Genomic DNA, 24,205 nt, shown 5'->3' with positions numbered 1-24,205 from the left:
GCTTGCCAAGGACTTAGAGCGTTTTCACATGATGTTTTCCACGACCTTTTCTTCCTCTAAGTTGGCCGACCTGTGCTGTCCTTAATTTTGATGGGGAAAAAGGAAAATAAAAAAGGTCAAAGATTGGCTACCACCTGGCACTTCAGCAGGAAAACAGTTCCGCACATTCCAAAAAACTTTCCCCAGGGAAGGTGACATCCTTTGTTTAGGCGCCAAAGATAACTGTTAGGCATTAGTGACCTTCAGGACGGAACAAATGTCTTGAATTAGTAGTGTCATGTTGTAAAAGCTATTATTTTATTTTGGAGTCATTGTTCAATTTTAAGTTCACTTAAACAGCAAAAATCACAACTAAAAATTATAATTTACCATGTATTACTTGCTTTTCACGTATTGACTTTTAGTTTTCAGAACAACCCTATGAAATAGTCATTAATCCCATTATTACAAATGCAGAAACAAGCACTAGAGGTTAAAAAAGGAACTGATGTTCACTTAGCTAGTGGTCTGCAGAGCCTGGGTTCCAGGCCCCAGAGTGTCTAGCTCCAGACCCCGCACTTGTATTGACTTACGCTGTGGACAGAGTACCTCTGTGCTGTTGGGAATATTGGAAGATGGAGAAGACTTAGTCTCTGACCTTAGGAAGTTTAAAATCTGGAGAAAATGATTTCTGCAAAATCCTAAATATAGTTTATGTCATCACAGGTTGGAAATTATGCTGGGAGCTCTGAAGGCATGGGCTGTTAACTACTCCTTTCTGTATCCCTAATGCCAAAATTTAGTTGACTCTTAAGTTTTTTTGAATGAAAGACTAAGAAAATAGAAGCAAACTTAAGTGATCAGCCGATACTCAGATGGCTCTGAGAGCTCAAATTCTTGTCAGAACCTTTAGATGACTGCTCAGAGTTAGAACAGGTGAAACAAAGAGGAGCTATGGGAATTTAATAGAAAATAAAGTTGTTCCAAGTTAAGCTTGTTGTCTTAAGTCAATCTTAATGCATAAAAAGAAAACTGAAACTGACCTGTAACCCTAGAAAGTGTTAAAAAGAAACACTAGCTGAAGTGGCAGACGTTTTTAGTACAAATTGTCAGCTAGCTGCGATTACAAGTCCCTGGGACTGTTGCCATGATGACACTTTTAGTAAGGACCAAGTTGACAGTTCACATAATTGTATGAGTAAGAGTTAAAGACATAATCACCCAGGAAAATATGACTGCATTTTGGATTCTATAAATTGGGCAAATACTATCTTATTTGAAGAAAAAGTTTTTTCTTTGTGTGTATTTCTAGGTGTTTATAGCTGTGGCATATATACAAGTGCGTTTACATGATTTAATGATTTGATAAAAATATTTGTTTTTCCATTTTGTGCTTGAACAAACAGGAGAGACAGAAGATGAAGCAGGTAAGAAAAGGGTCAGAAAGAAAAGTGAAAGCAAGAAGAGAGATACAGGGACTCCAGTGGCCTTGACAGCAGAACTCACTCCCCTACCTGGTTCTCATGTAAGAGGCCCAAGGAAAAGTGCTACCTGCTTCTTCAGGGAGCTCAGAGAAGAGCTGCAGTGTGCTTCTGCTGTGACCCCCCTGGGCTATCCCTCAGGACCAGAAGTCTCTAGTGCTACAGTATCTCCCACGTCCTTGAAGAACAACAGGGGGCAAGTAGAAGTGATAGAATTTCACAGCGGAAATAAAAAAAGACGACAGAAGCTAGATCCAGATGGTAGCACAAAGGTAATGAATTTGTTAATTTATATGGTGAAAACTCTGATATTGAATATTAGATTTTATAGACTGTGTCAGGAACTCCAAGACTACCCCAGGCTCAAAGCATTTGCTGAAAGCATTCACAGGACCCAAGACTCAGCATATAGTCGTAGTCACAATTACAATTTATTCTAGCAAAAGGCTACAGAGTAAAATCAGCAAAGTCAAAAGTACATGGGCCAAGTTTGGAGTAGACCAGGGGCAAGTGTCCAGGAGTCCCCTCCCAGTGGAGCTGCATGTGATATGCCTGTTTCCCCAGTGAAGATATGTGATAGAATGTGGGAGGTGTTACCAACCAGGGAAGCTCCCCAGCCTGAGTGACCAGGGGTTTGTTGGGGGTTCAGTTAGATAGGCCTATTGACTGACTTTAGTTATTCAAGTTCTACAGCCCCAGAGAAAAATCGGGTTTTCACCATAAATCACATTGTTAGTATAAGCTATCTGGGCAGACCTAGTACAGCATGGCTCAAGGCCTCAGGTGTGCAAAAACACTCTTACTAGGCAGAATATTCTAATGTTCCATTCCCAAGAGCCAGCCGAGGGTCCAGCACAAAAATAAGGCTTTCTTGGGACTGTGCAGGGTTTTATAAACTCAAGCCTGCTAGGTTAACCCATTTATGCTCATAAGCCTTCCTGTTGATAGTGCTCAGAGGAAAGACAGTCATTCAACAAAACTATTTCTGGCCAGTGTTCTAGACCTTGGGATATACCATAATAGACAAGACTACTTTCTCTCAAGGAACTTTTATTCTTTTTTTTTTTTATGTCTAAGAGATTTTTGCCTATTTATTTGCTTTCTTTTGATATCATTAATGTACAATTACTTGAATGTTATGGTTACTAAACTCCCCCTATTATCAAGTTCCCCCCACACACCCCATTATAGTCACTGTCCATCAGCATAGTAAGATGCTATAGAATCATTACTTGTCTTCTCTGTATATACTGCCTTTCCCATGTCCTCCCTATGCCTCCCCCCCACTACATTATGTGTGCTAATCGGAATGCCCCCTTTCCCCCCCTTATACCTCCCTTCCCACCCATCCTCCCCAATCCCTTTCCCTTTGGTAACTGTTAGTCCATTCTTGGGTTTGGAAGTCTGCTGCTGTTTTGTTCCTTCAGTTTTTTCTTTGTTCTTGTACTCCACATATGAGTGAAATCATTGATACTTGTCTTTGTCCACCTGGCTTATTTCACTGAGCATAATACCCTCTAGCTCCATCCATGTTGTTGCAAATGGTAGGATTTGTTTTCTTCTGATGGCTGAATAATATTCCATTGTGTATATGTACCACATCTTCTTTATCCATTCATCTACTGATGGACACTTAGGTTGTTCCCATTTCTTTGCTCTTGTAAATAGGGCTGTGATAAACATAGGGGTGCATCTGTCTTTTTCAAACTGGGCTCCTGCATTCTTAGGGTAAATTCCTAGGAGTGGAATTCTTGGATCAAATGGTATTTCTATTTTGAGTTTTTTGAGGAACCTCCATACTGCTTTCCACAATGGTTGAACTAGTTCACATTCCCACCAGCAGTGTAGGAGGGTTCTCCTTTCTCCACATCCTTGCCAACATTTGTTGTTGTTTGTATTTTGGATGGTAGCCATCCTAACTGATATGAGGTGACATCTCATTGTGGTTTTAATTGGCGTTTCTCTGATGATTAGGGATATGGAGCATCTTACATGTGCCTGCTGGCCATCTGAATTTCTTCTTTGGGAAACTGTTCAGCTCCTCTGCCCATTTTTTAATTGGCTTATTTGCTTTTTGTTTGTTGAGGTGCGTGAGCTCTTTATATAATTTGGATGTCAACCCCTTATCAGATATGTCATTTATGAATATATTCTCCCATACTGTAGGATGTCCTTTTGTTGTACTGATGGTGTCCTTTGCTGTACAGGTTTTTAGTTTGATATAGTCCAACTTGTTCATTTTTGCTTTTGTTTCCCTTGACTGGGGAGATATGTTCATGAAGAAGTTGCTCATGTTTTTGTCCAAGAGTTTTTCGCCTACATTTTTTCTAAGAGTTTTATAGTTTCATGACTTACCTTCAGGTCTTTGATCCATTTTGAGTTTACTTTTGTGTATGGGGTTAGACAATAATCCAGTTAAGGAACTTATATTCTGATGGAAAAGCAGTTTGACTCCACTGAGCAACAGTCTCTTTCAGACTAAATTTGTAAGTCTGACTCAAAATTCAGTCCATGAGAAGGTGTTGCTTATCCAGACTTTTTCATAAAGATACCATGTTGGTTTGTCAAATTCTCACAAAAATCTAGTTATTCTATGTGTTCCCATGTCTTATAAACTTTTATCTGTTATAAAGGAAAAGAGGATTGTATTAATGTCCTAGAGATGCTGTACAGAAATTATTTTTGTTGCAGCCCCGGAGGCCAGAAGCCCTAAGTCATGGTGTTGGCTTAGCTGCACTCCTCTCTGAAAGGGGGGGTTCCTTCCTTGCTTCTCCCAGCTTCTGGTGGCTCTGGGGTTCCTTAGCTTGCAGCTGCATAACTATAAACTCTGCCTCTCTTCTCCCCTGTGTGTCTGAGTTTCAGATCTCCCTCTGCCTTTGTTTTAGAAGGATACCTGTCACTGGATTTATGGCCCACCTTAAATCGAGGTTGAATCTCATCATGAGGTCCTTAACTTAATTACACTACAAAGACTCTTTTCCCAGCTAAGGTTGCATTCTCGGATTGCAGGGATTAGGCATGGGCACACCTTTTTGGAGACTACAATTCAACCCTCTACCAATGTAGTTAGTCTTGCACTGTTCTTTGTGATGTGAGTGAGACACATGCTAGGATCCAGTGTTTGCCGCCTCTTCCGTATGGCCTAAGAAATCATCTACGCAGTCTTTTCTGCAGTTCCGGTAGCACCGCATGTCAAGCTCACCAGCATCTCTTCCTCAAAGATTATTAGTGCATTCTGTAATCATATCTACCTTTATTTTAGGATTCTGTGTCAGCTTTCCAACTCAGCACCAACTACTAGGCCACTGGCAACTGTTATAGGCAGGCCGAGGAATGGATTTCCTTCTCCTGGGGCAGCCTGAGCCCCCAGGCTGGCCTGCTGGGGAAGCTTACAACCATTGGTATTACCCCAGGGTACAGTACAAATACTGGTATTTTCTGTGTTTGCTGTGATGTGAAAAAGTTGGGAAGTACTGCTTTGCGATATAATTCTGCATTTGGAGAACTGAACTGTCATCATGAAGCATCTAGGTACCCTCCCTTGCTTCCTCAGATGTCTTGGGATTCAGCTTCCTCTTACATGCTCTGTGTTTCTTTCTGGAATGGAAGATTTTCTTTCTAATAGAAGGGACAAAAAAGGTTGGCCTTAAATGAGTCTGCACTTCTCTATCTCTTAGTAATAGAGTATCTGCAGCAAGCTATTGAATTTTTTTCCTCTGGCTCCAAACGATCCCTTTGTGACTGTAGTTGGCTGTTCTCTAGAACCTCAGTTTATTTTGTAGAATACGGTTTGGACTTCCCAACCTTAGTTACATTATCTACTTGTCTCTGGTTTCTGCCCTTCCTCGTTTTTAAAACCTATCCTTTGAAAATGTAAATGTGTGTGGCTAAGGAGACAGATATGAACACAATAAAAACGTATATGCCCATAAAAAGACTTTAGAATGTTGACATTGCAACATGTAAATAAACACAAATGAATATATCTAGTTATGGCATATCCTGGAATGCCACACAGGAATATAGGGAATGCCAGGTAAAGAATTGCCAGGCGGTTGGGAGTAATTACCGTACTTAATGCCGTGCTAAGAGTTTGATTAACATGATAAACTATAGTTGTGGCTCCTGCTCTCTGAAAGTTTGCAAGTCATCACAAGACAGTTCGGACAGACATGGAATAGCAAAAATACATAATACAATAATGAGCCTGCATAGAGTCTGCTGGTTGTCTTTGAAGAGTACTTGAGTCTGGAAGAGGTTCTAAGGGGTTGGACAGCCATTCATCTGGCTTTTCCTGAACCCAGAAAGTGACCTTTTCCCAGAGCTTAGAGTTGTGCCATCAATACTGTGATTAAATTACATTATGTATTAAAACAGCTTTTCGTGGGTGCAGTATTATGCTTTATAAGAAAAAAGTAGATATTTGGCCTTTGTCACTGTTTATGGCAAAAAAGCTCCTAAAATTTGGAAATTTAGGAGCTTGGAATTTCCTAAGTGCTGGGAATGGTAAAGGTGTCTTCTGTTATGCTAATAAAGTGAGTGGAAGAGCTCAGTGGGGCTTGTTGCTGGGAAAACCAGTCTTCTGATGAGAGGGTTGGAACTTTGAGTCCCACACCTTGACCTCTTGGGGAGGGGAGGGCAGCTACAGGTTGAAACAGCTGTCAGCAGCCAGTGATGTAATCAGTCATGCATATATAACAAAGTATCATAAAACCCCAAAAGGACAGGGTTTGGAGAACTTCCTGGGTTGGTGAACACCTGAAGGTGCTGGGAGAGTGGTGTGCTTTGAAGCGGGAGGTAGGGGGAGCCCCGTGCCCCTTCCTGGGGCCCTGGCTGTTCCTGATTACAGCCATATGTAATCAGCTGGTGATCTAGTACGTAAACGGGTTTCCTCCATTCTGTGAGCCACTCTAGCAAATTAGTTGAACCCGAGGAGGGGGTTCTGGGAACCTCCAGTGTGTAGGCAGTTGGTCAGAAGTACAGGTAACAATCTGGGTTTGCAATTGGTATCCTAAGTGCAGGGCAGTCTTGTGGAACTGATCCCCTTACCGGTGGGGTCTGATGATAGTGTCAAAGCTGAGTTGAATTGCAGAGCACCCAGGTGGTACAGGAGCATTGCTTGTTGGGTGTGGGTGAACCTTCCTTGCATTGGATTGGTGATCAGAACCCCTTTTAAGGGGCTTATCTTTGAACTTGGCCACCACTTATATAACATTTTACACATTCCAAATGTCTAGCCTACAAATAAAGTTCCTGATCCTGTCCCACAAAAACACTGATTATAGAAGTAGTTTGTCAGGAAGTAGTAAGAGATCACTTTTTCATTCCACAAATACCTGGGTGCTTACTGTTTGCTAGACTCAGGAGGTCCCGCAGTGAATGAGGTGGAATCGTCTGCCCTTGTGGAATATACTGTCCACTGGTGGAGTCAGGCAGACTGCAGGTACATTAATAATATAATTAAAAAGTGTTATAAACACTCAGAAGGAAAGAAATAGGGTCCTGAGAGTAATAGGCAGAAATGCCCTTCAATGGAGTGGCCAGAAGGACTCTGAGGGGATGACATCAGGCAGGCTGGTAAAGGTCTTGGTGACGGGAGCCGAGGAGAGGGCTACAGGCAGTGAGGAAGCAGCTCTGGAAATGCCCTGTGGCGTAGAGAGGCTTGCTGGGCCTAGTGGGGCAGTATCCAGGGAACATGGCAGACAGCTGCCCCCACATGGCTGGTCCTGTTGGCAATGGGGAGGCCTTTGGATTTAGTTTAAATTACATGGGAAGCCACTAAAGAAATTTCAGCAAGGTCATGAGGTGATGTGATTTATATTTTACAAAGATCCTTCTGGCTCCTATATGGTAAGCAGGTTATAGGTCAGCAGTAGTGAGGGGATTGAGTGGGGAGTTTATCACAGTAGTCCAGGTTCAAAATGGAGTGATCTGGACTTGTGATTGGAGGAATGAGTGCAAGACTGCCTGTGAGGGAGAAAATTCCTGTGCTTTGAAGAAACAAAAGTGTCATGTATAGCTTAAAACTGACCCATTGCTTGGCCCTTAGGGATATGTCTTGATGGTGTTTCTCCACCCTTAGCCTTGGTCCATGTTATGAACCTTAGCCTCCCCTGTGGTCCACATAGAAAAGGGATAGGAAGACATAATAGAAATAATAGAAGAGTGTGCTGTAGATCATCGAAGGGGCTCTTGGATCCTGTGGCCTGGTCTGAGGTCCATGTAGACTGCTTTTGAGCATGTAACAGGTTGCTAATAATAGCTAATATTTACTGGGTGCTTACTGTGTACAAGTGACTATTTATACTCAGTGGCTAATTCACTGTCTCACTGAATCCATAAAATTCATGTGATCTGTCCTCATTTTACAGAAGAGATTGATACCTAGAGGTTCAAGTATTTGCCTGTATTTAAGCAGTAGCTCCACTGCCCCAGGTCTGCAGTTCCCAAACCCCAGAGCTTTTTAAATCACAAGTTTTTTTTGTTGTTATTTTTTAAGTTTCTTGTAATTTGGCAGCAAAACTTGACCTGAACTGAAGTGAGACTTAAGAATTATTTTTGTTCCATTTGGCATTAATGTTCATAGATGTGGCCACAGAAATGTTAGGAAGGAAAGGACTCGGTGTTGCTTGGTGTTGCAGGAAAGTCAGATATAGTGAGACAAGAGGCCAAAGTCAAGAAAGCAAAGTAAGTTTTAATGTACTCTGCCCAGAGTCACAGAGCAGGCCTGCCTAAAGTGAGACAGGCAGGCATACATGCTCATTCTGAGGCTTTTATGTGGTTTTTGGCAGGGCAGAGAGGTCCTTCATTGACAGCTGTCAGCTCTCTAGGCTTGTTCTGATTGGTAAAATGGGGACAGGGTCTGTGCTGTGCCTGTGCCTCTGATGTTTCTTATCTGGGGGACCCTGGACATTTCCTGAGTCACTCTTGGACCCTGTGGCTTGATCTGATCAACTCTCTAAGTCATTTCTGGCTTTCTGGCTCTATTTGATCAACTCCCTCAGTTGATCATCTTTGGGTGGCCCTTTCTCCTTTTCAGCCCACCCATTTCTGTCTTCCTGCCTAACATTCCCCCCTCAAGCAGTTGAGACCCAAATCATTGGATGAGGGGTGACAACTGCTCTGGCTGCTTCCTGCTAGTGAGGGACAATTTGGTCATTTGGATCCCTCTGCTTGCTGACTGTCGGGATGGTGAGATTAGGACAGTAAGGGTGTCCATCTAGGGGTCCCAGGAAGAAAGCTGATTCATCAGTTGGCAAGGGCTTGAATCCTCATGACAACAGGACTTTGGGCTCGATGGACTTTAGTCTGGAAGAAACAAATTTAATTAAGAGATTTAGTAAGCATGGCCCAAATAGTAGGACTGGGTGAAGCATCAGTAGGGGTCCTCTTCAGGGAAGCAGCTAGGATGCCCAACTCCAAATCTGGGACCAGTTGCCCCAGGATTTTGATAGTTGTTGTTGGATTCTGGAGGCACGTTCAGAAAGCTTTTGGACAGTGTCTCTAACTAGGCCAGACTGGTTAGCATAAAAACAACATTCCTCATTTAGAAAGAGGCATAGGCCTCCCTTTTTAGCAGTCAAGAGGTCCAATCCTCTACTGTTTTGAAGAGTGACTGCTGCTAAGGAGTCTCTCTGATTTTGAACAGTTAAATACTTTGGGCAATTTTTTTTAGGCTGTCAGAAAAATCTTTGGACAGGCTTTGGTAATAGCAAGATAGTCCAGCTATGCCAGAGCTTAGTCCTCTGGTGATTCCTAAGCCTATTAAAAGAGGAATGAACTGTATAACTCATTTAGCTCTTAGTGAGAGGACAAAGGAATGGTCAGTGATTGGTTATTGGGGACTATGTCAGTGTTTCGAGCCAGATGGACTAGGGTACAGGTCCCGGTCCAGTTAGCTGGGAGGCACAAATAGGTATTTAATCTGCATAAGAAAATGACTCCTTGGTTTTTGAGGCAGAAATTTGGTTTCAATGGAAAATAAGTGGGTGAGTTTGGCTTAATTTTTGAGTTAGAACTCCGAGGGCCACTCCTTGTCTTTCATGGGAGTACAGTTGGAATGGCCTGGCTGGGTTTGGGAGTCCTAAGGCAGGGTCTGTGTTAACAGGTCCTTAAGCAGATCTACAGCTCTTTGCTGTGATGGTCCCCAGTCTAAAGGTTTAGATCATCCTTTCCTTTTAGGACTTCATAGAGAGGCTGTGCAATGAGTCCATAATTTGGGATCCATAACCTGCAATATCCTGTTAGTCTTAGGAAAGCCCTGAGTTGTTTGCTGGTATTAGGTTGGGGAAGGGAAATAATGGCCTGAACTTGGTGTGGAGAAAGGCCTCTCTTTCCTGGAGTAAGGATTATTCCCAGGTAAGTGACCTTTTGTTGTACTAACTGAGCTTTGGCCCTTGAAACTTTATATTGCTGCTCACCTAAGAAATTAAAGGTTTGAATGGTATGATTGATGGAGTCTTGTTTTGTGGGGAAACAGATTAAAAGGTCATCACATATTGTATGAGTGTGCCCCCACTGTTCAGGTGCAGATGGGCTAAGTCTTGGGACAATGCTTGTCCAAATGGATGAGGACTGTCTCTAAACCCCTGGGGGAGGACAGTCCAGGTTAGTTGGTCAGAGGTGTTTTCTGAAGTGGTTCATTCAAAAGCAAATAGTGACTGTGACTGTTTTTCTAAGGGGATGCAGAGGAAAGCATCTTTGAGATCTAGAGTTGTAAACCATGAGGTGTCAGGCAGAATAGCTCCTAATACAGAATATGGGTTAGGAACCACTGGGTGGGGAAGCCCAACTGCCTCATTGATAATTCTTAGATCCTGGACTAGACGATAAGTCTGTTCTTTCTTTTTGATGGCCAGGATTGGAGAATTGTAAAGTGAATTAGTTGGAGCTAGCAGCCCATGTTTAAGGTATTTGGAAATTAGAGGCTGGAGGCCTTTACAAGCCTCAGGCTTAAAGGATATTGTTTTTGGCTAGGAAACTTAGTTGGATCTTTGAGCTAGATGACTACTGGGGTGGCATACTTAGCCCTTCCTGGGATTCCCTTAAATCTCAGGATTAATAGGCTGTTCCCAGTTCTGAAAAGCTGATGAAGGGGTTTTGGGAACAACCAGAGTTGGAGAGGAGTCTGACTGGTTGGAGAAAAGCTAAAAATCATCCTAGTGTGTAATTTTTCTAGTATGTCTCACCCCAGGAGGGAAATAGGGCATTCTTTTACAACTAAAAATGGATGTGAAAAATAATGGCTATGGAGGATACATCCTAAGGGTGGAGTGAAGGGCCGAGTAGTAGTCCGAGTACTATACAAGTTCACAAGTTTGAGATGATAGGGGTCTGGAATAGAAATTAAGGACAGAGTAGGAGGCCCCGGTGTCAGTTAAAAAGAAAATTGTCCTACCTGCCATGTCCATGTTTACTCTAGGCTCTATTCCAGTGGTGTTGATGTCATGGACTGGGGCCAACCAGCTAGGGCCTCTTCATTCCTGTGAAAGGAGCTCAAGGACCATGGGCAGCTCTGATGGCCTGAGGGCCCTGCGGCCCACAGGGCAGAGGGCAGCCCAGTGACCCATTTCCTTACATTTGTAGCAGGGAGACTGTGGAGGCTTATCTCTGTTAGGACAGCTCTTAGCCCAATGTCCAGTCTTATGACAGACGTTACACTTACTACTTTTCTTAGAATTCTGGTGAGGACCTGGTGAGCCTCTGGACATGGGCTGAGCCGCAAGGGCGGCTAATAGCTGAGTATGTTGGGTCTCCTTCCTCTTTTCTTTTTCCTGAGCCTTAGCCTCTTCTTCCTCATCATGGCCACAGAGCACAGTATTGGCCATGGTCAGGAGTTCATCTATGCTGCTATTAGGGTTTGTCTGGATCTGTTTTTGTAATTTTTTTCCTGATGTCAGATAATGACTGTGAGAGGAATTTATCTCAGAATTACTTGTCCCTCATGTGTCTAAATACAGATTAGTATATATAGTGAAGGTGTCTCTCAGTCTTTCTAAGAAAGTGACAGGATTTTTCTCTGGCTCCTGACTAATGGCAGCAACTTTTGAATAATTAATAACTTTTTGCCTGGTGTTCCTTATCCCTGTCTTTATGCAAAAGAGGAAGTGGTTTCTTCCCCACATATTGTCTTTATCATTATAATCCCAATTAGGATCTGTAGAGGGGACAGCTGTTTCCCCACTGGGAAATTTCGTGTCTGATAAGTGGAGGCTACTGGCACATTTATGGGCTTCTTTAATAACTCTCTCTTGTTCAGGGTCAGAGACTGCCTGCCCCAGGATTATCAGGATATCTTTCCAGGTGAGGTCATAAGCTAGACTGATTTGTTGGAATTGATCAATATAGTTATCTGGATTGGTAGTATAGCTGCCAAGATCAGCTTTAAGTTGTTTTAATTCACTTAGTGAAAAAGATTTGTGAACTAGCACTGTGCCAAATTCTCCACCTGCCATTTCTACTAATAGAAGAACCTTAGCAGGTGCCTTTGGGAGCAGATTTGAGTACCCAGGACCCTGTTCTTGATGGCCCTGTGGGGCTGGCTGTGATACTTTGCCCTTGGGTGGTCCTGGGTCCTGGGGTGGAAGTAAAGCAGGCAGTGGAGCAGAGAGAAGGCTGGGAGGACTTTTTAACTCATAAGCCCAGCAGAGATCCTCTTGGCTTTTAAGATAGAGGAAAGCCTGAACATATAGGATCTCTGCCCATTTACCCAGCTTTTTGCAGAAAAGGTCAAGCTGCATGAGGGTGTTAGGTTAAGAGTTTGATTAAGTGGCCACTGCTCCTGGTCTCCTAGTTGATATTGGGGCCAGGCTGTGTTGCAAAAGAATATTAGTCTTTTCTTTTTAAGTGTCTTTCCATCTATCTGTGACCAATGAGAAAGGATACAGCCCAGTGGCGTAGTAGCCAGAATGGATTCCTGGTTGCCTGTCTAGGAAGAAACGAATGGGTTAGAGAGCCTAGTGTCCCAGGGTCTATTGCAGAGGTCTTGGCGCCTCGAGATCTGGAAATCTATTCCTGTTTCGGACTTCTCCAGCAACAGGATGGAGGACTGAAAGACTATAGTCCTGCAGAATTGGTTAGAGAGCCCAGCATCCCAGGGTCTATCCCAGAGATGCTGGCACAGCTGGCTGCCCAGGACTTTAATGCATCCTGCCTCAGACATCTCCAAGTGGGATATGGAGGACTAGTCTTGTGGCTTCCTAGTGAAGGGCTAAAGGGAGCTTACCATGATCTGAGGTGATCTCAAGAGCTGGAGACAGTGGAAATCAAAGCTGGCAGGTCTTTGTGGGAGCCAGAAGGTGGCTCAACCAAATGGAAACTGGAAAGGAGATAGTGTCAAGCAGCAAAAAAACCTATTTGGGAGACGGCCAGGGGTTGGACATGGGTGTGATTTACTGTGTGCCTGGTTGCACACATGTCTTGCGGGTGGCTGGGAGCCTAATGCTTCTGTCCCCGATCTGCGATCACCTTATCCTGTCATGGGAGTCTTCTAGTGGCAGCGTGCCCTAATGGCATTTTAGTGTGGCCAACCCATGTGTCTTTTGGCCAGAATGGCTGCCCAACAAAAAATGAAAGTAAGAGTGACTTACCACTGCTTTCTCCAAGGCATGGCACCAAAATATGTTAGGAAAGAAAGGACTCGGCTCAGTGTTGCAAGGAAGTCAGATACAGTGAGATGAGAGGCCAAAGTCAAGAAAACAAAGTAAGTTTTAATACACTCTGCACAGAGTCACAGAGCGGGCCTGCCTAAGGTGAGACAGGCAGGCATAGATGCTCATTCTGAGGCTTTTATATGGTTTTTGGCAGGGCAGAGAGGTCCTTGATTGACAGCTGTCAGCTCTCTAGACTTGTTCTGATTGGTGAAATGGGGACAGGGTCTGTGCTGTGCCTGTGCCTCTGATGTTTCTTATCTGGGGCACTCTGGACATTTCCTGAGTCACTCTTGGACTCTGGCTTGATCTGATCAACTCTCTAAGTCATTTTTGGCTTTCTGGCTCTATTTGATCAACTCCCTGAGTCATCTTTGCGGACCCTCTCTCCTTTTCATCCCACTCATTTCTGTCTTTCTGCCTAACAGAAATATGAATGTGCTTAATTATGAGTTGCTATCTTGGACCACACTGGAAATGGTATCTAATATACAGTACATTCACTGTATTAACTTTCTAAAACGTAAAATCTTCTGAGTTTTCTAAGTATCTCAATTCACTTTATTGCTTTGTACCACTCTCCCTGTTCTTTGTATGTCCAGGATGAGATAAGCATTAGGAAGAAAGTAATCTAGTTGAAGTATTTGCACTCAATAGGATCTGGATAAATTTCTTAATATTCCTAGAACTGCTTGCATTTTAAAAAGAGAGTGTGTACTCCCTATTAGACAAACGTGGGACAGTGGAATTAATAGAGTACAAGAATCTAACTGGTACAGGAGAAAATTGTTTTTGTTAGCAGATCAGTCCATAGACAAGTTCATCAAGCCTGGTGGACTACCTGTCTTCATCCCTCACCCACACATTTCTCCCAAAGTGTTCCTTCTGCTTTATAGCTTACTTCTTTCTTCATTGCCTAACATACAAGTTCTGAAAATCTCCAAACATTTCTCTCTCCTGTGTGTGGGACAGTAAGGCTTTATTAGAATGGGTTAGACCATGGTTTGATAATAAATAGTCCCTACATCTCAGTAGTTTAAGGGCAAAAATTAATTTTCTGCATGTAACATGTCTCCTGGCATTGGCAGGGGCAGAGGACTCTGCTCCTCACTGTCCTCATCTAGAGACCCAGGATAACAAAGGCTGCACCACCTGGAAGGTTTTTAGTTCTCTGGTGAAGAAGGGGAGTTGGTGAATCTCTCTTACAGGTTCCATGTAGAATGGTTATACTTCTTCTCTGCTCACATTTCTTGGGCCAAAGAAAGTTATGTAGCCCTGCCTGACTTCAGGAGGCAGTTGAAGCCCAGTTCTGAAAGTGGAGGAGGACCTGCTAGTCTGTAGGTAGTAGTGCCTCCTACCACAGTGAGTACAAGGGGGAAAACAGGAAGCCACTGATTGTTTCTAAATCAGGAATGCATTGTGAATAATGTACTGGTTTTAAAGCTAAGAATAAAAATTAAGGTTAGATAATAGTGGGGTCATGCCAAGATAGCGATGTCTGGCCGGACCTGTCACCAGGGTTTGCCCTTGGTCTACACAGCGCCCCAGCCCAGGTTCCTCACAGACAGGATGAACAGAGGCCTGCATGGAAGCACTGGGTAGTCTATGAAGCCAGTTGCTCCGTTCTCATGCTGGTCTTCTGGGTAACAGGTCAGCCTAAGGGCATCTGTGATACCTCTAGTGTTGTTAGGAATCCGATGTTCCTAAAAGAAATTTTGGGGGAAGGAAAAAGAGGAAGAACTATTTAAATTTTTAGAAAAGGAAGTAAATGTTCCATAGAATTTTGGAGATCTGTAAAAGGTACAGTTTTTTTTTTAATACATAAGATTTATTTTTGAGGATTTGGATATGATTGTGTGTAGAGAAAATGGAAATTTTATGGCCAGTATTCTCACCTCCTCTGAGTCTAATACTTCCCATTGTATACATACAAGACTGCTTACATACTCCTTGGCAGAAAACTGTTTACGGGTGGAAGAGCCACCTGGAGTGAGCTGTCAGTCACGGGTGTGTAGGCCCACAGGAGGGTTGGAAAAGAAACAGACAAGCTCCTGGACTGTAATTGGGCATGGAGGCTGCCAGTCATCATAGAGATGGGCCCTCAAAGTTCTGCAGGAAGGAGAAGCAGATAGCTTAGGGAGCCTAGAGGGGAGTGAGAAGCAGAAGAGGGAAGCCGCAGAGCCTCAGTGCTAGGAAAGGAGAAGAGAGCCTCATGCTGGGGAACAGGAGAGAGCAAAGGCTCTAGCCTGACAGGAGATGGAAATGAGCTTGCCGCTTGTACATAGCCAGGTGACTGCCATGAGAATAAAGCTTGGTTTGAGCCCCTTTGAACCGGTAACATTCCATTGTTATTCAGTCTCATCGACTTTATAGTGAACTTGCCCAGAGTGGGGAACCCCTGCATCCTCTCAGAGCAACATCCTGAAATCCTTAAGATTTAATGCATTTGTTTTTTAAAAGTAGTATTACTGTTTATCATAGTAAATAAATTAGATGTTGTAAGTCCGGGAAGAGGAAATCAGTCAAAGGGAGAAATAAAGTTTAAAATCTGTTTATTGCTTACAAACTGCAGTCTGAGGCTTCTCTCTTTCCTGCTCCAGCAGAAGCAAAACCCAGCACTCCCTCTCACCTCTCAGGTACAGATAAGCTCTCCATTGCCCAGGTACCCAGTGATATAGAGATGAACTTCTCTCTACCCCTGAGGAATGATGCAAATGCACTAAAGCCATACTTCTTTTGACCTCTGAACACCTATTGATATGCAGATGTACTAAAGCCAGGTGAGATTTTCTGGAAATATTACATACAGTTTTACACACAGATGTGCATGCCGATAAAAAGATATCCTAACTTCAAAGTAAATGGCATTTTTTCCACTCATGGAACAGGATGTAAGACTTTCTGGGATGCATAAGTGAAAGCGCACTCCCACAGCATCGGCCATGCTGTCCATGATCTTAATTAAGGTATGATTGTAGCTCTGGGCTGAAGAGGATTTCAGCTCCAACACTCTGGATTTGGTGGAACCAAGAAATAATGGAACGTTGGGGTTAAAAAGGGATGTATACAAAGCTTTCTTCTCACTGTGGCAGGTCAAGTGCTAAACCTGTTCGCTTCCAGGGCAGTCTACAATAGCAAGTCCATCTCAGCCTCTGCCTCTGCCCCAGGCTCGGCCTCCTCTCCCAGCTCATTCTTGCCTCCAGCCTCTGCTATCATCCTAGCACCAGGTGGAAGGAGCTCTTTTTATGGCAACACAGGCAATAATGGCTTATCACCAACTGGTGTGCAAGCATGTGCGCCTCTGCAAAGGCTATGTATTACATCATTGCATGTATGCAGTGGGCTAGTAGGTTAGGATCAGGTGAAGATCTTAGCTGTGGAATTTACATTTTCCCTACAATGATAAAGCCAGGAATCTCAGTCAAGAAATGTGGATGATGCACTGACTCAGCACAGAGCCAGGCCATATGCCTAGAGCATGACAGTCACCCTCCTTGGTATAACCTCTTTTGTCATACTCGATGTGCAGGCTGGTCAGGAGTCAGTGTTTATGTGACAGTAGATACACAGTGCTGTAGAGATTGCCAGTGGCTGAGGATTCACAGTCAGGGGCACAGTTAGTAACACAAGCCTTACTGGAGCTTTCCTACCCACCGGGCCCTGCCACACCTCCCTGCTGCCTACCCATTCTGTTCCCTCCTGACCCCAGGAGCTCAGTTTAGGGCTCCTCACATTGACAGAACACTTTTGTGGGAACACTCAGGGACTGACTTACCCACATACCCAAAATACAGGGTGGGAGAAAACAGAAGCCAAAGACAACTTCGCCTTGAAGGAGAAACTGGAGACCTGTAGAGGGCAGTGCGGAGCCCCTCTCAGAGAGCTGCAGGAAGGCACGGAGCTCTGTCTCCTCCCTCATGCCCCTACTGAGGAGCTGCAGGACGCCCCCACTGGCAGGCAGCAGCCGCATGAGGGAGATAGTGCTCAACTTTTACGGCCTACTTCCTGTGTCTGGATTTAGGGGCCACAGTTGAACAGTGACCGCTATTGTTGGCCAGATTTGACAACAGTTTTCTTAAAATCTCAAGCCTCTGGTCAGTTCTATGGGTTGGGAACCACAATCTGGATATATTGATGTAAAGAGTCACATAATTTGCAAATGCACAGTCATTTGTAGTCTCATTTTCTCTTGGGAATTACTGGCCAAATTCCATCATTTCTACAAAGCCAATGTTCCTGTAAGAAATAGTCAACTCAAGAGAGTTTTGTTAGCCATTATTCTAACGGCTGGATGGGAAGATGAAAGAATTATTTAAACATTTTTCACCCTCTAAAATCCCCATCCAAACACCTTTTCTAGACTCCTACCAAACAAAATTTCCTACATGTAGTGTGTGAGACAGAGACGTTGGGGTCTCTTGCTCACCATCTTTTTTTTCTTGGTTTATTATAAATCCTTTCTAAACTTTGAGACTTTAACATTTTTTTCCTACTTTTTTCTTCCACTAGGTATTAATTAGGCTTTTGTGCAGCATGCTTATATTGTTGTTTGGTATTTAGGTATCTGGTCCAGTTTCAAGGCTTTTTAAAACATAACTACTCTGTTGGTGAGATACTATAATGATACAGTAACAGGTGATCTTAAGAATTTTTTTTCTTTTCAGACCAAAACTAACATCCATGAGAAAGACATGAGTATACAAGAATTTAACTTAGAAAAGGTATGTGTTCTGAAATTGTTAATTTTTTCAGCTTTATAGTACAAAAAAAAATGAGTATGTTTACATGCCCAGTGGTTGGGGAAATGGTGTCTTGCCAATGAGTTTCACCCCTAGCAAATTCACTATGGATTCAGTGTGACCAAACAAAATGACAGTAAAACATTCTTGGGGTGAAAGGGTTATATCCAACTTTATTTCCATGGTGGCAGGTCAATCACTAAAATCCTGCTCACTCAGCGAGTCTGCATACAGCAAGCCGGTCTCTGCCTCTGGGCCTCTCTGCCTGCACAGCTGTCCTTGGTGCTGCCACCACTCCAGCCTCTACTCTGCTCTTCTGCAGCCTTGGAGCTGTGCCACTGTGTCGCGCAGAGCACTGGACGGAGCTCTTTGTATAGAGTCAATAGCAATGCATTGCCCACACACATGCAGTGAGCTAGCCAACCAGGGCCAGGTGAGAATCCTGGCCACAGGAACTTCCACTTTATCCACAGATGGTTAAACAAATCACACCACATTTACTTTATTAAATGTTATACAGTTGTAAAGCATGATTTTGTGACTACAATGCCAGTGATACAACAATAAGTAGGACAAGCGGGGATGTGTGTATCTGTGATTGTAACTAGGTTTTAAAACTGCATGGAAAAAAAAACCAGGAAGAAATAATTCAGCTGCTAAAGGTAGGTACTGGTGGCCTTTTCTCTTCACCTACAATGTCTTCTTTTTTTTTGGTATCGGTAATCTACAATTACTTGAAGAACATTATGTTTGCTAGGCTCCCCGCTTCACCAAGTCCCCCCAACAAACCCCATTACAGTCACTGTCCAACAGCGTAGTAAGATGCTGTAGAATCACTACTTGTTCTCTCTGTGTTGCACAGCCCTCCCCGTGCCCTCACACACATACTATACATGCTAATCGTAATACCCCCTTTCTTCTTCCCCACACTTATCCCTCCCTTCCCACCCATCCTCCCCAATCCCTATCCCTTTGGTGACTGTTAGTCCATTCTTGGGTTCTGTGATTCTCCTGCTGTTTTGTTCCTTCAGTTTTCCTTTGTTCTTATACTCCACAGATGAGTAAAATCATTTGGTATTTCTCTTTATCCGCTTGGCTTATTTCACTGAGCATAATACCCTCTAGCTCCATCCATGTTGTTGCAAATGGTAGGATTTGTTTTCTTCTTATGGCTGAATAATATTCCATTGTGTATATGTACCACATCTTTTTTATCCATTCATCTACTGATGGACACTAATGTTGCTTCCATTTCTTGGCTATTGTAAATAGTGCTGCGATAAACATAAGGGTGCATCTGTCTTTTTCAAGCTAGAGTGCTGTATTCTTAGGGTAGATTCCTAGAAGTGGAATTCCTGGGTCAAATGGTATTTCTATTTTGAGCATTTTGAGGAACCTCCATACTGCTTTCCACAATGGTTGAACTAATTTACATTCCCACCAGAAGTGTAGGAGGGTTCTCCTTTCTCCACAACCTCGCCAACATTTGCCGTTGTTTGTCTTTTGGATGGTGACAATCCTTACTGGTGTGATGTGATATCTCATTGTGGTTTCAATTTGATTTTCTCTGATAACTGGCGTTGTGGAGCATCTTTTCATGTGTCTGTTGGCCATCTGAATTTCTTCTTTGGAAAACTGTTCAGCTCCTCTGCCAATTTTTTAATTGGATTATTTGCTTCTTTGTTGAGGTGCGTGAGCTCTTTATATATTTTGAATGTCAAGCCTTTATCAGATCCGTCATTTATGAATATATTCTCCCATACTGTAGGGTACCTTTTTGTTCTATTGGTGGTGTCCTTTGCTGTACAGAAGCTTTTCAGCTTGATGTAGTCCCACTTGTTCATTTTTGCTTTTGTTTTCCTTGCCTGGGGAGAAGTCGCTAATGTTTATGGCCAAGAGATTTTTTTTGCCTGTGTTTTTTTCTAAGAGTTTTATGGTTTCATGGCTTACATTCAGGTCTTTGATCCATTTCGAATTTACTTTTGTGTATGGGGTTAGACACTGATCCAGTTTCATTCTCTTACATGTAGCTGTCCAGTTTTGCCAGCACCATCTGTTGAAGAGACTGTCATTTCGCCATTATATGTCCATGGCTGCTTTATCATATATTAATTGACCATATATGTTTGGGTTAATGTCTGGACTCTCTAATCTATTCCACTGGTCTGTGGCTCTGTTCTTGTGCTAGTACCAAATTGTCTTGATTACTATGGCTTTGTAGTAGAGCTTGAAGTTGGGGAGTGAGATCCCCCCGACTTTATTCTTCTTTCTCAGGTTTGCTTTGGCTATTCGGAGTCTTTGGTGTTTCCATATGAATTTTTGAACTATTTGTTCCAGTTCGTTGAAGAATGTTGTTAGTAATTTGATAGGGATTGCATCAAATCTGTATATTGCTTTGGGCAGGATGGCCATTTTGACTATATTAATTCTTCCTAGCCAAGAGCATGGGATGAGTTTCCGTTTGTTAGTGTCTTCTTTAATTTCTCTTAAGAGTATCTTATAGTTTTCAGGGTATAGGTCTTTCACTTCTTTGGTTAGGTTTATTCCTATGTATTTTATTCTTTTTGATGAAATTGTGAATGGAATTGTTTCCCTGATTTCTCTTTCTATTGGTTCATTGTCAGTGTATAGGAAAGCCACAGATTTCTGTGTGTTAATTTTGTATCCTGCAACTTTGCTGTATTCCGATATCAGTTCTAGTAGTTTTGGAGTGGAGTCTTTAGTTTTTTTTATGTACAATATCATGTCATCTGCAAATAGTGACAGTTTGACTTCTTCTTTACCAATCTGGATTCCTTGTATTTCTTTGTTTTGTCTAATTGCCGTGGCTAGGACCTCCAGTACTATGTTAAATAACAGTGGTTAGAGTAGGCATCCCTGTCTTGTTCCCAATCTCAGAGGAAAAGCTTTCAGCTTGTCGCTGTTCAGTATGATGTTAGCTGTGGGTTTATCATATATGGCCTTTATTATGTTGAGGTACTTGCCCTCTATACCCATTTTACCGAGAGTTTTTATCATGAATGGATGTTGAATTTTGTCGAATACTTTTTCAGCATCTATGGAGATGATCATGTGGTTTCTGTCCTTCTTTTTGTTTATGTGGTGGATGGTGTTGATGGATTTTCGAATGTTGTACCATCTTTGCATCCCTGGGATGAATCCCACTTGGTCATGGTGTATGATCCTTTTGATATATTTTTAAATTCGGTTTGCTAATATTTTATTGAGTATTTTTGCATCTATGTTCATCAGGGATATTGGTCTGTAATTTTTCTTTTTGGTGTGGCCTTTGCCTTGTTTTGGTATTAGGGTGATCTTTGCTCCATAGAATGACTTTGGGAGTATTCCCTCCTCTTCTATTTTTTGGAAAACTTTAAGGAGAATGGGTATTATGTCTTCTCTGTATGTCTGATAAAATTCCGAGGTAAATCCATCTGGCCTGGGGGTTTTGTTCTTAGGTCGTTTTTAATTACCGCTTCAGTTTCTTTGCTCGTAATTGGTTTGTTTAACTTTTGTGTTTCTTCCTTGGGCAGTCTTGGAAGGTTGTATTTTTCTAGGAAGTTGTCCATTTCTTCTCGGTTTTCCAGTTTGTTAGCATATAGGTTTTCATAGTAGTCTCTAATAATTCTTTGTATTTCTGTGGAGTCTGTTGTGATTTTTCCATTCTCGTTTCTGATTCTGTTGATGTGTGTTGATTCTGTTTTTCTCTTAATAAGTCTGGCTAGAGGCTTATCTATTTTGTTTATTTTCTCAAAGAACCAGCTCTTGGTTTCATTGATTTTTTCTATTGTTTTTTTCTTCTCAATTTTGTTTATTTCTTCTCTGATCTTTATTAAATAATGTCCCTCCTTCTGCTGACTTTAGGCCTCATTTGTTCTTCTTTTTCCAGTTTCAATAGTTGTGATGTTAGACTGTTCATTTGGGATTGTTCTTTCTTCTTTAAGTATGCCTGGATTGCTATATACTTTCCTCTTAAGACTGCTTTCACTGAGTCCCACAGAAGTTGGGTCTTTGTGTTGTTGTTGTCATTTGTTTCCATATATTCCTTGATCTCTATTTTAATTTGTTCGTTGATCCATTGATTATGTAGGAGCATGTTGTTAAGCCTCCATGTGTTTGTGAGCCTTTTTGTTTTCTTTGTACAATTTATTTCTAGTTTTATACCTCTGTGGTCTGAAAAGTTGGTTGGTAGAATTTCAATCTTTTGGAATTTACTGAGGCTCTTTTTGTGGCCTAGTATGTGGTCTATTCTGGAGAATGTTCCGTGTGCACTTGAGAAGAATTTGTATCATGTTGCTTTTGGATGTAGAGTTCTATAGATGTGTGTTAGGTCCATCTGTTCTAGTGTGTTGTTCAGTGCCTCCATGTCCTTACTTATTTCCTGTCCGGTGGTTCTATATCCTTTGGGGTGAATGGCATGTTGAAGTCTCCTAAAGTTAATGCCCTGTATTCTATTTCCTCCTTTAATTCTGTTAGTATTTGTTTCACATATGTTGGTGCTCCTGTATTGGGTACATATATATTTATAATGGTTATATCCTCTTGTTGGACTGTGCCCTTTATCATTATGTAATGTCCTTCTTTATCTCTTGTGACTTACTTTGTTTTGAAGTGTATTTTGTCTGATACTATTACTGCAACACCTGCTTTTTTCTCCCTGTTGTTTGCATGAAATATCTTTTTCCATCCCTTGACTTTTAGTGTGTGCATGTGTTTGGGTTTGAGGTGAGTTTCTTGTAAGCAGCATATAGATGGGTCTTGCTTTTTTATCCATTCTATTACTCTGTGTCTTTTGATTGGTGCATTCAGTCCATTTACATTTAGGGTGACTATTGAAAAATATGTACTTATTGCCATTGCAGGCTTTAGATCGTGGTTACCAAAGGTTCAAGGTTAGTTTCTTTAGTATCTTACTGTCTAACTTAACTCGCTTATTGAGTTAACTCACTAAACACTGTCTGGTGATTCTTTATTTCTCTCCCTTCTTATTCCTCCTCCTCCATTCTTTATATGTTGGTTGTTTTATTCTGTGCTTTTTTGTGTTTCCTTTAACTGCTTTTGTGGGTTGTTGATTTTATTTTTTGTGTTTAGTTAGTATTTGGTTGGTCTGCTTTCTTTGCTGTGATTTTATTTTCACTGGTGACATCTATTTAGTCTTAGGAGTGCTCCCATCAAGAACAGTCCCTCTGAAATACCCTGTATGGGTGGTTTGTGGGAGGCAAATTCCGTCACCTTTTGCTTTTCTGGGAATTGTTTAATCCCTCCTTCATATTTAAATGATAATTGTGCTGGATACAGTACTCTTGGTTCAAGGCCCTTCTGTTTCATTGCATTAAATATATCATGCCATTCTCTTCTGGCCTGTAAGGTTTCTGTTGAGAAGTCTGATGATAGCCTGATGGGTTTTTCTTTGTAGGTGACCTTTTACCTCTCTCTAGCTGCCTTTAAAACTCTGTCCTTGTCCTTGATCTTTGCCATTCTAATTATTATGTGTCTTGGTGTTGTCCTCCTTGGGTCCCTTCTGTTGGGAGTTCTGTGTACTTCCGTGGTCTGATCGATTATTTCCTCCCCCAGTTTGGGGAAGTTTTCAGCAATTATTTCTTCAAAGACACTTTCTATGTCTTTTTCTCTCTCTTCTACTTCTGGTTCCCTATAATGCCGATATTGTTCCTTTTGGATTGGTCACACAGTTCTCTTAATATTGTTTCATTCCTGGAGATCCTTTTATCTCTCTCTGCGTCAGCTTCTATGCGTTCCTGTTCTCTGGTTTCTATTCCATCAATGGTCTCTTGCATCTTATCCATTCTGCTTATAAATCCTTCCAGAGATTGTTTCATTTCTGTAATCTCCCTCTGGACATCATCCCTTAGCTGTTGTATATTTCTCTGTAGCTCCGTCAGCATGGTTATGATCTTTATTTTGAATTCTTTTTCAGGAAGACTGGTTAGGTCTATCTCCTTCTCAGGGGTTGACTCTGTGATTTTGGTCTGTCTCAAATTGTGCCTTTTCATTGCGATAGAGATAGTTTGCAGAGCTGGTGCAAGTGATGGCTGGGAGAACATCCCTTCTTGTTGGTTTGTGGCCTTCCTCTCCTGGGAGAACAGCGACCTCTAGTGGCTTGTGCTGGGCAGCTGCGTGCAGACACGGCTTCTGATTCTTGCCCAGCCGCTATGGAGTTTAGCTCTGCATTTGCTCTGGGTGTGGTGTGCCTCAGGCCGCTGCTTCAATATGGCGGAGCCATGTCGGAGGGGGCTGTTTATCTCCGTGAGGGGCCTCCAAGGTGCGCTGCTGCTCATGTGGTTAGGGTGCCCAGAGTTCTCTGGGATTCCCAGCTTCTGGGCTACATTTCCCAGGACAC

General features: G+C 42.4%; 1 protein-coding gene across 4 annotated transcripts in view; it reads left to right on the top strand.

Moving 5' to 3' along the window:
- The window catches only part of C8H1orf131 (chromosome 8 C1orf131 homolog), a 36,815-nt gene that overhangs the window by 865 nt on the left and 11,745 nt on the right, over positions 1 to 24,205 (top strand). For 3 of the 4 annotated variants that reach the window (XR_008998847.1, XM_057505724.1, XM_057505723.1), the window contains exons 2-3: positions 1,386 to 1,732; positions 17,773 to 17,829. Coding sequence is in view for 3 of the 4 variants with exons in the window: in XM_057505724.1 (XP_057361707.1) it covers positions 1,386 to 1,732; positions 17,773 to 17,829 (404 nt within the window). In the remaining variant the exon portion in view is untranslated. The remainder of the gene's footprint in view (positions 1 to 1,385; positions 1,733 to 17,772; positions 17,830 to 24,205) is intronic. The other variant, XM_057505725.1, reaches the window with a different exon arrangement.

This window comes from Manis pentadactyla, chromosome 8 (genome assembly GCF_030020395.1).
Source record: "Manis pentadactyla isolate mManPen7 chromosome 8, mManPen7.hap1, whole genome shotgun sequence".
In the NCBI taxonomy this organism is placed as follows: domain Eukaryota; kingdom Metazoa; phylum Chordata; class Mammalia; order Pholidota; family Manidae; genus Manis; species Manis pentadactyla.
This window is presented reverse-complemented; position numbering and strand designations above follow the sequence as displayed.